At 41.3% G+C, this 10,891-nt stretch overlaps 1 protein-coding gene across 1 annotated transcript; it reads left to right on the top strand.

Annotated features, from left to right (window-relative positions):
- Positions 1-80: 80 nt before the first annotated feature.
- Positions 81-10,891, top strand: nmt2 (N-myristoyltransferase 2). The gene is made up of 12 exons (XM_076737093.1): positions 81-296; positions 817-934; positions 4,509-4,650; positions 5,329-5,447; positions 5,797-5,888; positions 5,986-6,102; positions 6,202-6,372; positions 6,490-6,598; positions 6,701-6,871; positions 6,963-7,130; positions 7,396-7,533; positions 8,037-10,891. Exons 1-12 carry the CDS (start codon positions 184-186, stop codon positions 8,055-8,057), a joined length of 1,479 nt encoding a protein of 492 aa, XP_076593208.1. The 5' UTR covers positions 81-183; the 3' UTR covers positions 8,058-10,891.

The following is a 10,891-nucleotide window of genomic DNA, read 5'->3' as shown; positions in this document are numbered from 1 at the left end:
GAGTTTAATTTGGGTAACGCTCAACTGTATTTCACGTTGACAGGTGGGAGAGTAGCTCTGCTGTCCCTCTGTTGGCCTCTAGGCGGTGCGGTTTCCTTCGGCATTTTCTTTGTTTTTCCATCTCTCGCTCGTTGCCCGTGATCTCTATCATACGGTGGCTGGCAAATTTTTTAAAACATTTTTATGATGGCGGAGGACAGTGAATCCGCGGCCAGTCAGCAGAGCCTGGAGCTAGATGACCAGGATACCTGCGGAATAGACGGAGACAACGAAGAGGAGAATGAGCATATGCAAGGGTAAGGATGGCCTGTCCAGTCCGGCTGGGAAACGCAGTAACGTTATTTCAGGCAGCCTGTTTGTGCGCTGCCTGTCTGTGCTCGGTCGGGAATAGCTAGCGCAGTTAGCTAACGTTAGCCGACACAAACACAGCAAGGCTGTTTGCTACAGGGCCGTCATTTCAAGCTAGTCACCACAGGAGAAGTGCTTATTTGAAACGTTACTAGAATTTGCATTTTTTTGTCGTTTTAACCGTGTGTCGGTTCACGTACAAAATTGTACTCTCAGCTAGCGTCCTGGCTGAATGGCATGATGACAGCCAACCATTCAGACAAACCGTTAGTTAGCTAACGCTAGGTTAGCTCAGCTGTCAGTCGTTGCTATGGTAGCTAACGTTAGCTCTCTGCTGCTCCGTGTGTGTGTGTGTGTGTGTGTGTGTGTGTGTGTGTGTGTGTGTGTGTGTGTCGAGAGTGAAATGTGAGTCAAACAAAGTCAGCCCTTATTCAGTGATGTGTTTTGCGTTTGTGTCCATATCTGTAGGAGTCCAGGGGGAGATTTGGGGGCCAAGAGGAAGAAGAAGAAGCAGAAGAGGAAGAAAGAAAAGCCCAGCTCGGGGGGAGCCAAGTCTGACTCTGCCTCTGACTCTCAGGAGATCAAGGTGTGATGATGACCCATTGCAATGTGCACAGAAACTTTCATGGCAGGGGCTAAAATCCAAGGCTATGACCCACTAACCTTCTGGTAAACAGGGTCATAGAAGTAAGTGAGGTGAAGTGCAGAATATTCCTTTTGCACAAAAACAACCTAAGAAATCCAACTTTCACCTACACTTTGCTCATAGCCTTTAATAACACAAGAGTTAGGGAGGCAGCCATGATTATAGTGGTTTGGCTTCCAGTCAAAGCAACTTTGAAACACTGCACATTTTCATGAACGTAACCATACCTGACAACACTGGGATTTGAAAACAAGGGAAATTTGCTGGTGCCCCACCCACTGCCATCCCACCATCCTTACCATGGTTCACATTTAGACAAGGCTACACACAGTGGATCCAAAAATCAGAAAAGAGAAAACATGCAAAAAAAGAAAAATCCCAACCCAAGTCAGTGATCATTGCTGCAATACCTAAAAATGCAGTTGAAAGTAAAGACAAAATATAAAAATACTAATAATAATAATAATACTTATACACATAGCTGATACAGGAATATATACAGATAAAGCAATCAGCCAGCTCCTTTGCGGGACAAGCAAATGAATCAAAGTTTCTGTAGCAAAGAATGTAAATGTTTCCAGAGTCTCCAGAAGTGCAGTTTACCATGAGTCAGTTTCTCCACAGGAAGAAGACATGGACATGGAAGCAAAGAACACGTTTTAGTTAAAAAAAAAAAAAAATGAAAATAATTATTAATTATTAGCAGAGAAGCTGATCCCATTTTTGCTTTTCCTGAATTGCTCAAATCACTTAAAAGTCAGAGACCAACAGGACTGCAAGATCTGATTGGCCCTTGGAAATGCGCTCTAACAAACCAGTGCTTCCAATCTGTGCCAGAAAATCAATTCAGTGCCAGGGGAGCCCAAAGAGAAATAACAAAATGAATATATAAAAAACAGACCAACCCAAAAAGAATCCTTCCTATTAATAAACCAATTTGTCATACCTTTAAGATGCACTGACCAATAGTAGAGTTGTAAACTGTGCAGAGATAAGCGTCCCAGTTCCTTCAGTTTAATAAGTCTGGAGAACCTAACTCTGTTATTCCAAATATAATGAGAGATATAAGAGTTCAGTGGCTTGAAAAATGCTGGGGTCAACTAGCATGGAATATTTTGAAATAGGTAATTGGTAAAGAATAGATTGTGTAGGTGTATCCTGGGGGATGTTGCAGTATAAAGTGATATATTTTCCTTTATAACCAGACAGAGCATTTAACAAGCCTATAGAGTTCAGAACTGCTGGAATAGATTTCTCAGGATTCCTTAGATACAGAAGAACATTGTCTGCAAGGAGAGGAAATAACTTGGTTTTCTTCATCCACTGTGATACTGGTTATGTTAGGATTAGTTCTGAAGGCTCAGTGAATAATGTAAACAGTAAAGGTGACAGAGGGCACCCACATCATCAGGCAGTGGCTATTGGATCTCTGTTATGAGCTTGAATCCCAGTAATAAAGCTAAAACAGAAAGTAAAAAGGACCATTCCACTCAGACACTGTCAATGCTGCGATTTTATGAGCGTTAAGATAATGTACAACATTAAGTGCACAACATCCATAATCCGTGTCATACCTGGAGTTCACAGAACTTGCCGGGTCAGGGTTTTCAAATTTTTACGAAGCAACTTTTCAAGCCTTTCATAGTATTTCTGTTGACATTGGTAAAAAGTAAAAAGTAGTATCTTCTGAATGTGACATGTGTAATCCATATTGAGTTTGGTCTTGGCAGTCACTAACGCTTATATAGGTTCGCAGCTATTGGTATTTGTTCATGTATTTGTTCTAACCTGGCGACTTCTTTTTTAAGATTTCTCCTGTTTGCCTCTAACACCGTTTTCTGATGAGAAGTATCCCAGATCAGAGCATGAGACACTGGAGAGTTTTTATTATCACATCAAAATCGTAATAAATTGTTGCAGTGTGTTGAAGTGAACGCTGGCTTACCAAGGCTGACCAAGCACTAAATGAGATGAACAAAGTAAAATATTTGGCGTCATATCATCAGGAATGATCTATATGATGATGATGATCATGATGATGATGTTGTGCAGAACCCACAGATTTTACTTCAGTTAAAATCTGCTCCAAAGTTGTTTGGCCGGATAGCTCTGGAGTGCTAGCTACGTCACGCTGGTCCTTGTTAGCAACACATGTGGCCACTGGTTGAGCTGTCCTCCTCTTACTGGCCTGATGCTGCCTTTGTCTCGCTGCTGTTTAGGCGTCTCTGGAATAAAGCTGAACTGTCAGTTTCAAGTTTTGTTGGAGAGAGTTGGAGCCTGGAGTGGAGCAAAGTCTCAAGCGGCCATCTTGCTCTGGTTCATGTGACCAACCCTTTCAGATGTAATTTTGAGAGAGACTACAGTCAGTAGGAGAGGGTGATTCTGGAAGTGGATGGCAGTGATAGTATAAATACAGTCATTGGTGGAGCCTGTTTCTGCACCTCTTGGGCGTACTTATGCTTGGCAGATTTGTCATGCTGGATCACATCGGTTTTCCCTCCTTGTGATAAACTAAATTCCATGTGGCATGTTGTACTTTTAGACTTTTTGGCAGGTACTCCATCCCACTCATGTTCATCCTCCTCCTCCTCCTCCTCCTCCGTCTTCTTGTTCTTTTTCTTCGATTGGTGGGTGCTGCTTGAGTGAATGACTACTCGTCACTGCATGTTAGAACTACTGTTCTACATACTACCAGCTGCTTTAAAGCACCCTCTTCAGAAAGGGTAAAAGAACAGGAGATTGACTGGAAAAAATATTTAAACAGGAGGACAGCAGGAGAGAAGGGTAAAATATGGGAAGATTGATGGATCTGCATTACACATCATATCCCTGTTATACAAACCAGGACAAGCCTTTATCTTGGTTTTAATAAACATGAATAATGTGTGGTACCTGGAGCACAACAGTAAACCAGATATATATATCCCTTATCCACTTCTTTGATCACTGTCTGTCATGTGAGCAGGTGCTTGCTCAGCCTGAGTTATGTCAGTGGTTAGTCATATGGTGATCTGCAGACTGAAATGAAAGTGACAGCAGTGGAGAGGATACATTTAAATCGTTGCTCCTGTCTTTAATTTCTACTGATGAGATGAAAGCAAAGAAAGCAGAATGGTGAGTGGATTGGTAAACAACAGAAAGTGGCTGAGAGATTGAAAAAAATCAATGACACACCTGGATCTGACACCAAAACCACCAGGGACAAATACCACAAAATGGAAGTTTCATTTATAGAATTACAGACTCCAACAACTGAGGCAGCGAGAAACACCAGAAAACTGCACCATTTCAACTTAGCAGGAATACTACAAAAGCAAAAAACCCAGGAGCCTCCACGATCAGAAACCTGGATCCTGGTAAAGTCACTCACAGGGATACTGTGTGCATGTAAACATACTCACAATAGCAGTGTTTGACAGAGGCATACTCTGATCTACAGTCATTCATGTTGTGTGCATACTTAAGCACGGCCATCTTTGTTCTTATTGTGTTCATGTCCCTTCTCTGGATGTAGAACCCTGGCTTGCCCATTCAGAAACTGCAGGACATCCAAAGAGCCATGGAGCTGCTGTCCTGCCAGGGTCCGGCAAAGAGCATCGATGAGGCAGCCAAGCACAAGTATCAGTTCTGGGACACCCAGCCAGTGCCGAAGCTAAGTAAGTGCCTGCTTAACTGTGAGTGAGCAAGAGCGTTGTTTATTTAATAGTTTATTTGAATTGTGCTGCAAAAATAATCCATGTCATGTTTGAATGGCCCTTTTGAGGAGGAAAGACATGCATGTGGTTTCTCATAAGCTCTTAACAATTCAGCGATTATCAATCATTAGCTTGGCCAACGGATGATTATGGTAATTGCTTAAAATTTGCATCCCAAACTCAAACATTATCACTTCAGCTGTCAACGTAAGCTTGAGCATCTTCCTTGAGCACTGCTTCTGTGCACCAGTGCCATCTGCTGGCTTTATTTCATCACTGTCTGTGCTGCTCGAAGCCAAGCATCCCAAAAACATGTCAGCTGTGAAGTTCAGTCGGGGGTCCAGGCATGCTTAGTGGCTTTAGATTAAGCTGTTTCCATGACTACTGTTGGCCAAATATCAGGTCTGCACAGGAGGGGTAGTGCCATGTGCCTGCCTGGTCAATGTGGGACCAACAGAAGCAGATTTTAGAAGAATAACAGTCAGCAGTTTTGCGGTTTTACCATTTTAAAAAAGACACTTCAATGCGGTGATGGTGATGATGACAGTATCACCTGAGCACAGTTCAAGAACAGGACTTTTCCAGGTCTGAGAGGAAAATAGTTTCATGTCTTTGATAACAGCTGTGCTATTTTTGCAGATGAGGTGGTGACGAGTCATGGGCCGATAGAAGCAGACAAAGAGAACATCAGACAGGAGCCATATTCCTTACCTCAAGGATTTATGTGGGACACTCTGGATCTCAGCAATGCAGATGTAGTAAGTACAGTGTTTGTCTTTGACACAATAAATTCATTCACGCTGCAGCTAATTAATCCACTGATTAGCTCTTTATCCTATAAAACATCAGAAAACAGTGCAACATGCCTTTCACAGTATCCCAGAGGTGACATCATCAAATGTTTCATTTAAGATTTTGGAAGACCAAGTGAGGGATTCTCACTTGGTCAGACCCTAGATCCAACAAATGTTTGCAATCTTCGCTTGAAAGATTGATAGTTGCCAATTAATTCGATTAACTAATGAATTAATTGACTAACCACACAGCTCTAAAATACATTTTGTGGAAATGATACACTAAAGATGTTGTTTGCTGTGTCTTTTTCAGCTGAAGGAGTTGTACACGTTGTTAAATGAGAACTATGTGGAGGATGACGACAACATGTTCAGATTTGATTATTCACCAAACTTTCTCAAATGGTAAGCTTTCATTACTTATCCAATGTTTAATCAACTGCACACCAAATATGTATGTATAGCATTCAGGTGTTTGCTCACTCATTTCCTCCTCTCTCAGGGCTCTGCGTCCACCTGGCTGGCTACCACAGTGGCATTGTGGAGTGAGAGTGTCCTCAAATAAGAAGCTTGTTGGCTTCATCAGTGCCATTCCTGCTGATATACGCATCTATGAAACGTAAGCGATCCCATGCATTTGGCTCAGAGCAGTGACATGAGTCAATAGAAACCCTTTTACTGGAACGCACAAGTCATTTCTCTCCCTCTGCTCCTCCAGACTGAAGAGGATGGTTGAAATCAACTTCCTGTGTGTCCATAAGAAGCTACGTTCAAAGCGCGTTGCTCCAGTGCTAATCAGAGAGATCACACGGAGGGTGAACTTAGAAGGCATATTTCAGGCAGTATACACAGCAGGAGTGGTACTGCCTAAGCCTGTGTCCACATGCAGGTATGCTTTGTCGCATTCACACATGAAACACATCAGACAAGGTGTCAGAAAGCCACATTAAAACAATACTCCTTAACCCTGTTTCTCTTTTTTTTTTCTTTTCTCTGCCGATGTCAGGTATTGGCATCGTTCTCTGAACCCCAGAAAGCTTGTGGAAGTTAAATTCTCCCACCTGAGCAGAAACATGACCCTGCAAAGAACCATGAAACTCTACAGACTACCAGATGTAAACACTTACACCTGTCAGTCCTGGATATCTGTTTGCAATCCTTATGGCTGGCAGGAACTTATATGGACTTTTTCCTCTTGCTCTCTACACCCCAAATAGAGCACCAAGACCCCAGGTCTGCGGCCGATGGAGAAGCGTGACATCCGCCAGGTGACCGAGCTGCTACAGAAGTACCTGAGACGTTTCCAGCTTGCACCATCTATGGGAGAAGAGGAGGTGGCTCACTGGTTCTTGCCACAGGACACCATAATTGACACATATGTAGTAGAGGTATCTGAATCAGTTTCCATCCTCAAGATACTCATGGCCTGTCTGTTGATTCTCCTGTTGGAACAGTTGTTGTGCCTCTCTGTCTTCTCAGGGTGCTGGTGGTGTGCTGACAGACTTCGCTAGTTTCTACACCCTGCCCTCGACTGTGATGCACCACCCTCTCCACAGGAGCCTGAAGGCTGCTTATTCTTTCTACAATGTTCATACACAAACCCCACTACTGGACTTAATGAATGATGCACTGATCCTGGCCAAACTGGTAATGTTACCCTCTGTGTCGAATTATTGTATAATACACATAATTGAAGTGTTTATGGTCCTGTCAGTTGTTCACTTTAAATTCGGGACAAGGGAAAGAGGCTGTAAGAGCTGCAAATACAGGAAAGAAGTGCACAATCTAGGGCCTCAATGATACGTTATTCTTGAACAAATTCAATTCAGACTAAACTTTTTCTTATTCTCCTGCTGCTGTGTAATTCATCATGGCATTTCATTTGTAACTTCTTATTCTGTGTGCTCAACAGAAAGGTTTTGATGTGTTCAACGCCTTGGATCTAATGGAGAATAAGGTGTTCCTGGAGAAGCTCAAGTTTGGCATAGGAGATGGAAATCTGCAGTATTACCTCTACAACTGGAAATGTCCCCCGATGGACCCCGATAAGGTCAGCAGCATGATTTGTTGTTGTGAGAAAATATCAGTTTTAGAAAGCCAAATGTGATATTAAACTTACTGCTTAACCTTTGTCAATATACGTCTGACTTTGACTGTATTCATGTAGAAATCTGTGTGTTAAGAGTGAGAGGGAAATGTCTGATTCAGCTAACCGAACCAGCACTTTTTGTTATTAGCATTGTATTTAGTAATTTGAGTTATTGTTTTGTTTTTTGTTTTTTTTGCACTGTGAAATGTAATTTAAAATCTTGTCAGTTGTCAGTAAACAACATTTTGATTAATTTCAGGTCAGATTTGTCAACAGTATTATATCTATTAGCAGGCTAGTGTTAGCTTTAGCAGTTACCTTGTTCAGTCAGCTAATAGAATACAGTCACACCCAGCAGATAGTTTGCCTGAATATTTATTAACAGCCAATCTGAATTAAGTGTTAAATGTCTGTATTCTTTTAGTCCAAAGTCCTCTAACAAGAGGGTACACTGTGTTTTTCAGGTTGGCCTCGTCCTTCAGTAGCAGGTCTCCTCATGGCTGCTACACAAACACTGATCAGGAGGTCATCAGTGACCTCTGCCTATTCCTTACCTGGACATACAGGTAGCCCAAGCTAGACAATGAGAACTACAACAGTAAAACCAACCTGGAGACTGGGAGGCGGTTCACCCGTCATCAAGAACATTCTCAGTTCACCTGGAGGTGAAAACTCTTAAAATCATCAACATCCTGAATGTGAAGTCATGCTATGCCTGAGATACTCATACCGTACAATGCTCCTGACATGCACACTCACATTGAAAACAGTTTGACAAACAAGAGGATGCCTTGACATTGTGAATTTTGTTTAGTTCTTCTTCCTTAGCAGACACCTCATTGCAAGGGTCTGGCATGTCATTTAATTTCGCTGACATTGAACTATGTAAATGATAATCAAGTAAACATGACCACAACGCTGCACACTTGCAGTAATGAGAGGGTCTTAAAGGCAGAGGAGTTACTGTTCCCATCCCGTCTCATATCCGTGTGGTCAGAAGTTTCTCTGCTGGCTGTTTTGGGCCTCAGTAGAATTAGAAATGCTAAGAACATATTTCTGTAATAGCTGACGTATAAAGACAGAAACTTGTTCCCGCAAGCGTTCTGAAGAACATTTTGATCTTAACCTCTAAATAACAAATATGTACACACTCACACAAATCGACACACACACACACACACAAAAAGGATATCTCCATGGAAGGACTCATCCAACTGGTGCATTGATATACATGTTTTTTTGTTTTTTTTTTGTTAAAAATATATAGTTACCTGTACATTTAAAGCCAGATCATATTTATTCCCGTAGTGTGAGTTTGGGGTTCGGGAGGGCTGATCCAAAGTATTTTCCTCATAAGTAGTGTAGATGTCACTGAATTTGTTCAGATGTGGGATTAAGCGGTTTTTGATAAAGAATGTATTGCATCAATGAAGCACAATTTTTGAGTTCCTAAACAAGCAAAAGGGTCTTTTTTTCTTCTTATTCGTCTTCTTTCAAAGCAGATGGGTTGCGGTACATACTGTGTAACCATAGTTTTCATAAAGGATGTGAGCTGTTCTCATGTTATAAACCCGTTTCTAGAGTCTACAGTTGGTATTTTAATTAGAACATTTAAACCACATATTTAGTTATATTCACTAATGCGCTCATGCAGATGTTTGGAGTAACAATGCAGCTTAGGCTCGTCTGCATGTCAGTGGTGTGTTGTTCAGTAACAGCAACAGGTAAATTAGAGGCAAGAAGGGCAGTGAGAACTACAGCACCAAAGGCCATAACACACAATGAAATACCAATGAAGCTATGCCCAAGGTGGATTTGATTTAAAAGGTTTTCAGAATAGTCCAGGTTTCTGTCTAGACATAGTTTATAGCATAAAAATGGCTTACTCACTTTGAAAGAGTAATGTTGTCAGTGAAGTCATGTTTAAAGCAGCCACGGTCTGTTTTCTTCTCTTAATTCTGTCATTGCCACAAGTAGAGAAACTACCACTGATCACTTTCTCTTGCAGAGCAGTGAATAAGACGCCCCTGTAGATCAGCTGATTGGCCACGAGTACAACATTTCTCTTATTCATAAACACACAACCATCAGTTTTCTCACCTGCGGCAGGACATGTCATCAAAACTCAAACTCTCAGTTAAATACAGCAAAGAGAATTGAGCACAACATTGTGTGGTGACTAATTTAGCATTAGCATGTATTCACAGTACAGCGGCTGAATAAACAGAAGCCCATATCAGTAACCACGTCAATTTGAAATTTGAGCTTTTCCTGTTTTTCCAGGTCCATTTTTATTGACTTCTTTGTATTTGTTTTTTTAATGGTACTGTATTTGTGTCTGAAAAACATACTGTGGGTCATTTTTATTGTGTTGTGCAGCTAAATGCGTGAAACTCTTTGAACAGTTCTGATATTTATACTTGTACTTTGCAAAATATCTTAAGGCATAACTCCTGTTCTGTTTCTTTCCAGTATTTTCTCGAAAATGTCCAGTTAAACTTCAAAACTGATTTTTGAGGGTTTGGAGTATTTGGCATTTCCCTGTGCTCCGCTGAGCAGGATGAGGATGTTTGATGATGCTGCTGGTGTACTCAAAGGTTAAAAATGTTCTAAAATTGTCTTTTTTCGCTCTGAGTTTGTTACTTTGTGTTTGATGTTCCTGTCCATGTGGCTCTGCATAAATTAAGAGGTAGAGGCTGCTGCCATTTTTGTCATTCGTCTTTCTGTATGTGCTGTAATTTTCTTCTCATCCCTTTATATATTAGCAAGAAAAGGACAACCAACAGACAGCCAGCGCTTCAGGGTTCAAAGTTGTTGGTTTTTTTTTTACCATATTAAGGTTGAATGAGTTGTATTCACAGAGACAGATGTTGCTGGCATTAATTTAGCACTGAAACTGAGTTGTCGAGTCGACGGTGTGCCTCATGTTGGTCGTGTCACAGATGTGTTGCCTGCAGCTGTTTGAATGAATTTTGAGCATGTCCGTTCCGCGGCCGTGATGATTTTAGCGTTGTTACTAGCCACACCCTTTAGTGAGAACTCGACCCGAAGTACCTGCCTTATTTAAAAGAGTTTTTGTTTGTTTGTTTGTTTTATAATTCCGATTTTGGAGGTGGGGGGCGTACTTTTGAAATGACATACAGCTTTCTCTAACTGAAGAACAATATTTTTATTCAAATCCATTGTAAGCTGTGAAAAAGCTGAAGAACTTGTACCAGCATCATTTAGACATGACCCCATGCAAATAACAATCTGTTTCAACACACGTCAGCTATACCAGCATGGATATTTGATTGAATAAACTCACTTTAAAAAGGAA

Source organism: Chaetodon auriga, chromosome 8 (genome assembly GCF_051107435.1).
Source record: "Chaetodon auriga isolate fChaAug3 chromosome 8, fChaAug3.hap1, whole genome shotgun sequence".
NCBI lineage: Eukaryota > Metazoa > Chordata > Actinopteri > Chaetodontiformes > Chaetodontidae > Chaetodon > Chaetodon auriga.
Note: the sequence above shows the minus strand (reverse complement) of the source record. Positions and strands in the feature narration are given on the sequence as shown.

Coding starts and splice junctions, on each gene's coding strand:
- nmt2 (XM_076737093.1), top strand. CDS start 184: ATGATGGCGGAGGACAGTGAATCCGCGGCCAGTCAGCAGAGCCTGGAG. Junction 297..816: donor GAGAATGAGCATATGCAAGG/GTAAGGATGGCC, acceptor CCATATCTGTAG/GAGTCCAGGGGGAGATTTGG. Junction 6,872..6,962: donor TTGACACATATGTAGTAGAG/GTATCTGAATCA, acceptor CTGTCTTCTCAG/GGTGCTGGTGGTGTGCTGAC.